At 40.6% G+C, this 9,431-nt stretch overlaps 1 protein-coding gene across 2 annotated transcripts; it reads left to right on the forward strand.

The window, feature by feature from the left end:
* Nucleotides 1–917: 917 nt before the first annotated feature.
* On the forward strand, nt 918–9,222 carry pla2g3 (phospholipase A2 group III). 2 transcript variants are annotated; one of them, XM_034224052.1, is made up of 8 exons: nt 918–1,568; nt 3,699–3,831; nt 3,924–4,058; nt 4,568–4,893; nt 5,486–5,615; nt 7,132–7,242; nt 7,855–8,119; nt 8,230–9,222. In XM_034224052.1, exons 1-7 carry the CDS (start codon nt 1,022–1,024, stop codon nt 8,108–8,110), a joined length of 1,638 nt encoding a protein of 545 aa, XP_034079943.1. In that variant the 5' UTR covers nt 918–1,021; the 3' UTR covers nt 8,111–8,119; nt 8,230–9,222. The 2 variants fall into 2 exon arrangements, with proteins under 2 accessions (XP_034079943.1, XP_034079942.1); XM_034224051.1 differs by having other exon boundaries at nt 7,855–9,222.
* The last annotated feature ends 209 nt before the right edge of the window (nt 9,223–9,431 follow it).

Below are 9,431 nucleotides of genomic sequence, written 5' to 3' on the forward strand. Positions count from 1 at the left end.
ACTTTATTAACTAAATGTAACATACAGTATGCTAGTAATCCCAGACAACATAACTTTACTATAAAATTATTGTAGATCAAAAGGTTAAAATATTCCTGGCTTGAAAAATAGTCACCCCACATTTGTTCTCTCTGATTGTTCCCACCTTCTGTCAATGAATGCAACATGAAAGCAATCACTGATATGATTAGGGTTAGCTTTGTAAGTATTCTCTGTGGAGGAGTAGCATCCGGACACATAACCTTGACAATAAAACAATATTACAAACATTTCTTTATTACCAATTAAACTGTATACATTCACACAAATACTGTATGTTTTAAGCAAAATCCAGAAGTGTTTCCCCATAATTTCATCGGAACTGTAACAAAATGTCATTTTTTACTCAACTTTAAATGTCGTCCTCCCCACAATCTTTCAAAAATAATATCTGTTTGTCTAATATCCCATTTTGTAATCAATATAAATGTATGAGTTTGTCCAACATTAATTGAAGAGCCTATTTATCGTGTCTATCTGGGAGCAGCTGTCACTTATAAATGTGTCCCATTTGTAGATTGAACTGATTTGGCTTGTGTGTGTGTGTGTGTGTGTGTGTGTGTGTGTGTGTGTGTGTGTGTGTGTGTGTGTGTGTGTGTGTGTGTGTGTGTGTGTGTGTGTGTGTGTGTGTGTGTGTGTGTGTGTGTGTGTGTGTGTGTGTGTGTGTGTGTGTGTGTGTGTGTGTTAATCAATTTATGTCATGGTCACTGTCAGTGATGTGTAGGCGCGAGACAGAGGAAGAGAGGAGTGATGTTTGACTGAACTGACAGGTCACGTGGTTCAGGCTGATTTGGATGTTGCGTTCATTTGAGATCCACTGAGTGAAAAACCCGGCGCGTCACCGCCCCCCTTTCTTATTTAAAAACAGACCTAGCGTCTGTCAAGCTGTCATTGAGTCCTCAGTGGGTGGAGGATTCATTCGTTTTAGATTTAAAGTTTAACAGCCCCTCTCTTTCAGCCGCTTTTTTCGCGCTTTTTCAACATGACGCACATCTCTCATTTTCTCACTCTCATTTTAACTTTATCCCTCCTGAGCTGCACGGCTGCAGAAGCGTCTATCCTCTGCACCTGGACTAAAGTGTTGTCTAATAAAGAGGTGCATTACGTCTTTCTCCACGGTGATGCCTCTCCATCTCTGCGGCTCTACCACAGCGCCTGGTCCGAGCAGCGCGCACTGCTCAGCTGCACTTGGAGCGACGACGCAGCAGTGATCCAAAACTATTTCTCTATATGCCGTGAGCGCAGGGACGAGTTCTCAGATCATCCAGATAAAAGTATCGATTTGGACTCCATGTTGAATGCAGAGGGGCTGTGCGTCTCTTTGGCTTCTCCAGGAGATGGAGGACAGGAGGTGCGCACAGGAAAGAGGCTGGTGAGGAGCGTCAGTGGACACTCGGCAGCTGAGAATCATCAAGGTCAAGCTGAAAGGTCAGAGGTCAGGACTCACCAGCGTGTAAAGCGTGGCTTTATTGTGCCAGGGACTCTGTGGTGCGGCTCTGGCAACAAGGCGCCATCATATGCAGATTTGGGTAGGTTTGTCTCTTTTCTTTCCTCTAAAAATCAATGTAATAGTCCTTGATCAATGTTGGAAAGTAGTTCCCAGGAAAATCTGACAGTTATGATAAAAGGTGTTTCGTTTCTTTTTATTAAAATACTGAAGACTTTTCTTACTTTACATGACATGACATTAACTCTATCCAAGCAAGTTGTGTCACTTAAAGGTAAACAAACTAATTGCTGTTTAAATTAACTGTTTATCACATTGTGGTTATCTATGTGGGAATTATTTCTCATAAAACATTTGCAATCCTGACTTTCCTCAAAAGTTTAAACATTCATTTATTGCGTTCATGGTTACAGGTTCCTATCTTTGCTGGCTCATTACTGCCACTTGTAGGTCAGTAGAATACTGTGTGACCAGACCGAGTTGTGTATCACCACCACCCATTTAAAACATTGACCAATAGTGCAAGGAGTGGTAAAAAAAAAAAAACTCAGGGCACTTAAAGTTGTTTTCTTATGCTTGACAGACCTCCAGAACAACAGATGAAATTACAAAACCGTTGAATACTATAGGTGTAGAGCATGTGTATCACCGGAAGTTGATTTGTCTACGCCATCTTGAGTAGCGTCCCATGGCTCTTATTTCCATGCTTATTTCTGCCGGAAGACCGAGGGTCGAGGAGCGAGGAGCGATAATGGAGGAGCGAAAACCGAGGAACCACCAGACCATCCTCCGATGAAATCCTCAGATACTCGCCCAGCCCCCTCACTGTGTATCGCTCACTGATTGGACGATGCAGCGCATGCACTGATCTGATGCTTCTTGACCTTTATACAGTCTATGTTCTTGACATGAGAGCCGTTTCCCAGCGGAGTGAAGAAAATACATGAACCTCACGGGACTCACTCAGTTTATACTGTGTTTTGTTTAAATTAATGTATAATTTAGTTACAAATATGTGATATATCTGAACAACAAAGTGGTCAAAAATCATTTTATTCATTTATTGGAAACATTTTCATGATCGCTTTTTTCGTTTTACATTTTCATTTATTCTCATTTCCATTCAGTCATTAAGTGCTATTAAAATGTTAATGTGATACATATCCACACAAACAAACAAAGTGTGCAGTCCAATGAATGTTAATCTAACTGGGTTTTGATAGATAACATTTCTCTTTTTCTTCTCTCAATTATTTTATTTCTATTTGTGCACTCTAATCAATATTAATCAAACTATTGTTCGTTTATACATTTTAAGAATGGCGTTTATCTTTTTTGAGAATGAGTTCTTATTTTATTTATTGGGGTCTACAACAGATGATACAAATGTTTGTGTCTGTAAATGTGTGGCGGGGGTGTTTGTGGAAATAACGGGGACAGAGCTGCTGTCAGATGATCAGCTGTGCGGAGTCATCACAAACGGACGTCGCTCCACGTGACGCTTCGGAGGAAAGGACGTCCCATTGCTCTTAAAACTAATTTCCCTGCTTCTCGTGGTTTCCTTGCGTCTCTCCATGCTTCTCTGGTGGGAAGGACTACTACACCAGACTGTATATAGGACTAAACGCAGGGAAACGACGCAAGTGAGGGACGCAAGGATTCAATTTAATCGACCTGAGATGGGCCCTCAATGTACAGCTGCGATGCTAGTTCAAGCCAAATACTTGGCATCTCATCTTGGGTGCATGTTCATCAATGTTTGGGGTCAGGCCCTGAGCTGAGGAAACCCTCTGGATTGAGTGAAGGTGTGCGTGCAATATACCGGCGGGCCAGATCTAATAGTAATTAAAAATTATCCTGCGGGCCGAAATTAAATCCACCAAGGGCTTGATTTGGCCCCCGTGCCTTGAGTTTGACACATGTGGTGTCGAGTGTTTTTTTTTCAGTTTTCACAGTTTGGTTCCCAAAAATGTAGTCTCTGTTAACACTTTCTGGAATTGTAATGGTATTTGACTCAAGATGCAGTTTCCTTTTAAGATAAGATAAGAAAATATAAGATAAGATAGAACTCTATTTACTTGAATGGAAATTGTTGAGCAACAGTACAAGGCTGGAAAGTGTGCAATTATAGAAATATCAACCAAAATCTGAAAATGTACACAACAATAATTATAATTTTGTCATTGATTTTTCTCTCTCATCCCTCTTGCAGGAGTGTTTTCAGATACTGACAGCTGTTGTCGTGAACATGACCAGTGCAAACACACCATCCTGTCCTTTCAATCCAAGTTTGGGGTCTTCAACAGCAACATCTTCACCATGTCTCACTGTGACTGCGACAACATGTAGGGAGTACATGAATGTAGATGACATCCAGTCTATATCATCTGATTTGTCCTCTTTAACGTTATTTAACCCAAAATGTTTCATGCTGCAGGTTTCACAGTTGTCTGATTAATGGGAACGACAGCATATCTGATGTGGTGGGATACACTTTCTTTAACCTGCTGAAGATGCACTGCTTTGAGTTCTCACACAGACTCCAGTGTGCTCAGAGAAACTGGTTTGGAATGTAAGTAACGTTTTAATTTATGTATGTAGTGTATGTTTGTGATTTGGATGACTATCTGAATTTTTATTTATGCTACCAGCAATACAGTAGATGTCAATGTTGATTGGTCCACTACTTTTGTCCTGATTGATATGTAACTACGTATATTCACTCAAGTGGTGTACTCATGTGCTATTTTAACTAAATTGTACTTTACTTTAAAGTTGAGTTTTTCCATTGTATGCAACTTTGAACATTCACTACTACATTTCCGAGACAACTATTTTGATACATTTAGTCAAAGTCAAAGTCAGCTTTATTGTCAATAATTCTACATGTTGTACATCCAGAAATATCGAAATATCGTTTCTCGCAGTCCTACAGTGTGACATATATACATCAAACAGAAAAACAAAAAGGGCCTAGATAAACTTGGTATATATTCAATAAAATAAAGTGCCTAGATAACCGGGGTATATTTATCTGGCTGCTGTAGTAACTTTCATATATTTCAAATGATATTACTACAGGTGCAAAGAGACTGCAATGGCTCTCTATGCTGAGGTTCATCCACCCTCCCTGTACGAGTCTACCAATACAACAGAGGTGAACAACACAGACTTCACCATGAACACCACCTCACCCACAGAGCTGCTGGGGAGCAGCATTTCAGACTCCATCGCTGCTGCTGTTTCCACAGTCCCTACGCCTTTAACAAGTTCCCCCTCCACCTCCATCACACCTGTGACCAACGTTACCTCATCCACATCAGAGGGATCAACACCTGAGAGGATCGATGATCTGCAGAACACTTTACTGACCAAACAACAAACTCCATCTGAGCTGGACATCACAGGTATTTCAGTCATCTCTCCTCTTATCTCCACACTCCCACAGTAACAGAAAGTTGGAGAGATTAGTCATAAAACCTTGAAATAAGTCAGCAATTTAGTACTTTTAGTTCCCTCATTTTGAAATAAATGGATTTTTGAATGTGTGATTGGATAGATGCCTGAAATAAGGTCTGTGGTTATCAAAAGCCTAACATATTTTAAGGTTTTATTTATTAAAATATGGTTTTATTTTATGGCTTAAATTATGTCAGTAAATACCCAACTCGTTAAATTCTGAAGCTTTTATGAGTTATAATAAAGGCGGTTCCCAACAAGTGGCCAAATGTCATCACAAAAAAGACAAGTCATGAAATCACGAGTCATGAAATCATGCAAAAATATCCAATTCATGTTTAGAGATATTCCTGCTGAACACAATATGAAGTTATCATAAATGTCTGTGTGCTACAGAGCTAAATTACTGCATAAATCAGATGAAAAAATCCCATTGGCGTTTTGTTTGGGGAACAACTGTGATGCTAACTTCCAGATCGGCTGACAACAACCATCAGTGCATGACTCAATGGATCTGAACATAATGTCTAAATCCCACAGAGAAGCAGCTGTCCTGTGCCGTCTACAAGGATCTCGATGAGTGCAGGAATAAGATCCCTCCGCAGCAGGAAAGATACGGCCTCCACAACACAGAGGCCAGGACGATGTACCACTGCAACTGTACCACCAGGTAAATAAAGACATCAAGATATCAATTATACTGAGAATGTACATTTATTTTGGATAACATTGTTGGTCTCGCAGGGGCATAATCAGCTGGTCAGTCTGACACAGAATGACATTGAGTTGTGTCACAACATGTCTACACATATCGACCTAAACCGCCAGGGTAAATATTTACAGTGCTATTCAGTATATTGCAGTGACGTGCGGTGAGGTTCGTGGCTGGTGAGGCACTGACTCTTTCAGAGTCAGATTTACAAATATTATATTTTGACCTTAATCGAAATGTTCGGTTATTTTCAAAAGCTTTTTTAGTCTGATGCTTCGATTCATTTTAAACAGACTGTTCAACAAAAGGATACCCACAATCTAAATATTGGATTGTTCTTTCTTAGTAAGATCCCATGTTCATTACAATTGTGGTCTTACCTTGACTTGAAGATGCAGTCCATGCTATCCTTCTGGACAACAATCTCCATTACATTTTTGTAAAAGTCCTCCTTATCTTCCTCTAGTTTCAAAAGTCTAGCTTGTTGTTTGCGTCTAGTCTACCGTCTCTGCATAGAATAACAGTAGCAACAAGAACCTGTGGGCTCACGTGCGCCCCCTTCAGTGCGGCAGAGGTTATGGCTGCCTCTCCTGGTGCTTTTTTCATTGCCGTTGTATGATGAGACCAGCGAGCCTAAATATCATATGAAATAAATTATTTAGAGACTATGGATGGCGAGGATAAATGTAATAAAGGGATCTACAAACATTACATTGGTGACATACAGTGAGATGGTAACAGGCATGCGCTGAGGGCCCGCTTTCCAGCAAGTTTCTGAGGGGTGACGCATTCTGAGGTGAGGCAGAGCTCATCTGTGCCTCACCTCACCCCACAGTAACTGGCTTGAGCGCGCTCACAAAATAAGTGCCCGTGCTACATTAGTGCCCGCGCTCCAGCCAGTTACTGTGGGCTTACGTGAGGCAGAGCTCGTCCCTGCCTCACTCCTCATCGCTCCCATGTAGGAGTTGTAGCGGAGCTCGGCCAATTTGCTGATTTTGACTATAAGAAGCGATTGGAATCATACAGAAATCACACTTACAACACAGATCAGTGGAGACATGTTATTATTATTATTACTATTTAGTTTTTCTTTAGTTGTTTTTCCGTTACATTGGAGTATGACAGGTGAGGCTCTGCCTCCCCTGCCTCCCCTGACTGCACGTCGCTGGTATATTGTGATAATGGTGCACTCACCCTTATTTCTGTTTGAGAAAAGGCAGACATGGTGCGATGTTTCATCACACAGAACCAGGTCACAAGCAGCATGCACTCATATTCAGAGTCACACGGTTACATAAGGTGTGGCGACTCTCTGAATCCGCACAGATATGATTTCACAGCCTTGGAAATTATCATAATCTCATGTTTGCACACATGGGCTCTCTGCCCTGCTCTTTTTGCTTTGATGGTTTGAGCATCTGCTGTGTGTGTTTTTGGCCTCTCTGGTCTCTGACGTGTTTGTCTGTGCTTTCAGATTATTCCCGACTTTGGCTAAACAGAGACAACTGACCGAAGTGCAGGCTCTTCTGCTGGGACATGTGTCTGAATCCTGCTTCCTGCTACAGGACTGCACTGCAGGCAAACTGTAAGAATACAAACACAGACATAGACATATTGACATAGCCTGTCACTGGCATTAAACACCGCTTTTTATCTATTATGATATAATTAGGAGTGATGGCATAAGAGTTCAAATCTATTACCAAGTAAACATATCAATACAACAATAAAAAAGTATAATACTACTTCAGTAAATACTTCTTTTAAGAAGTTTCTTACAGTAAGTACAAGTAGATAGGTATTATTAGAAGCCAGTCTAATTACTAAAATGTCTCCGGTGACTGATATCTGATTCTAAGAAAAAATATAAATCTGCAAAGTAACTAGTAACTAGAGCTGTCAGACAGATGTAGTGGAGTGAAAAGTGCGATATGACCCTCTGAATATAGTTAAAATTGAAATTTGAAAAGTACAAATACAAATATTCAAGTAAAGTACAAATACTTGCTCCTTTCAACCACTTGTCCAATGGTTCCAAACATGGTAAACGTCAAATTAATGGAGATGGGCGGTAAATTCTACATTTGCTTTCCCTTTTTGTGCGTTATCCTTCATTTTTTCCCTCGTTTCAAGTGAATACAGTACTTAGTTTAACAGTACAGTGTCTCAAAACTACAATTTCTTCTTGTTCTTACAGCTGTGGAGCAGTTCTGGTGAAAGCAGAGCTTCCTGAGAGGAGCAGAGCAGAAATGGAGGTGCAGCACCACCTACAGGCTGTCAGGCTGAAGGTGAGAAGGCCCAACGTGAGGAGAACGAGGAGGAAGAACAGAGCAGGCAGGCTTCACAAACTGTGTCTGAGGATGGTCCGGCCCAGACTCAACATGAACAAGACCCGAAAACTAGGTCAGGAGGACACACATCAGCCAGCTGTAAGAGGAAGAGAGCTTGCCTGAGAGTAAAAAGTATGGAGAGTCAAAGTGTTCCGAAATACTGAAATACATAAGATGTTATTTAAGGTCATTTTCATTTTATTCCAGCACTTAATTTAATGTTAAGTCTTCTTTCTTCCAAGGTTCCTTTATCCTTCGTTCCAGATGACAGTTTTGGCCTGAAAGACCAGACATTATTTTTCCACTTAATTTAAGTTAGTTTATGAATCATTCAACATCATTCCAAGGGATAATAATTAAAGGTGGGGTAGGTAATTTTGAAGAAACCAGCTCGAGTGCGCTAGAATAAAAAAAAAAAATCTGCCACTTCCTTACAGAGCCCTTCCTCCAACACACATGAACGCGCACATAACCAATAGAGTGGCGAAGTCACGCCCATCTACTTCCGCCCCATGGGACCTTATTTCTGAAAAATTATGTGTTGAAGTCAATGGAGAGAGAAAACGTATCTTTCGATCCCGTTTGAATTGTACCATGAATTACACATGATGTTTGTCAATCTTAAAAAATCATTTCCATGTCAAAAAAGTCACAGTTTGTCTTAAAACTGTTGAAATATAAAACTATGAAAAATACGCAACTAGAAAGACTACAAATCCCAGAGTCGAGTACATTAACATTACACATTACACTCGTGTTACTCACTGAAACCTTGTAGGCCTATAGCCGGTCCCGCATGCTGGCTCTTACGGAACCGACTAACTCCCCTTTTGTGTATGTACAGCTCTCAACATGCCCCAGACTTCTTTTTTTCACCTCTTTTAATACTTTTCACTTCATTCTGAAAGAAAGAGGTGAAATGTGCTAATGTCACGACCATCTTGGTGTTGGTGACGTATGCGAGACCAGAGATGTAGTTCATTCAGCGCTTCAAACAAAAATGTTGTTACTTCACAGTTTTACGACACATTTAAAAAATGTTGACTTGCAAAATTATCTTTTAAATTGACAAACATCATATGTGTAATTCGTTGCACAATTCAAACGGAATCAAAAGATAATCTTTCTCTCTCCATTGACCGAAAAAAGGTCCCATGGAGGTCCCCCGGAAGGGGAGGGACTTCGCCACTCTATGAGGGCACGAGATAAGTTTGTGCACAGATGGAAGGCTGACAGGCAGGTAGGCCATCCAGTTATTTTAGCTGGGCCGGCTAAAATGATTGGTCGTGCTTTTTACAGTACTACGGCTTCCACAGATGACATTTTTTATGAATTTTTTGTCAAAGCACTTAAGATATTCATTGCTATCGGGATGTTAAGAGCATTCCATGGAATATAACAAAAATTGTATCTCGAGCCGGTTTCTCAAACTTACCTACCCCAC

The sequence above is a fragment of the Gymnodraco acuticeps genome, unplaced genomic scaffold, assembly GCF_902827175.1.
Source record: "Gymnodraco acuticeps unplaced genomic scaffold, fGymAcu1.1, whole genome shotgun sequence".
In the NCBI taxonomy this organism is placed as follows: Eukaryota; Metazoa; Chordata; class Actinopteri; order Perciformes; family Bathydraconidae; genus Gymnodraco; species Gymnodraco acuticeps.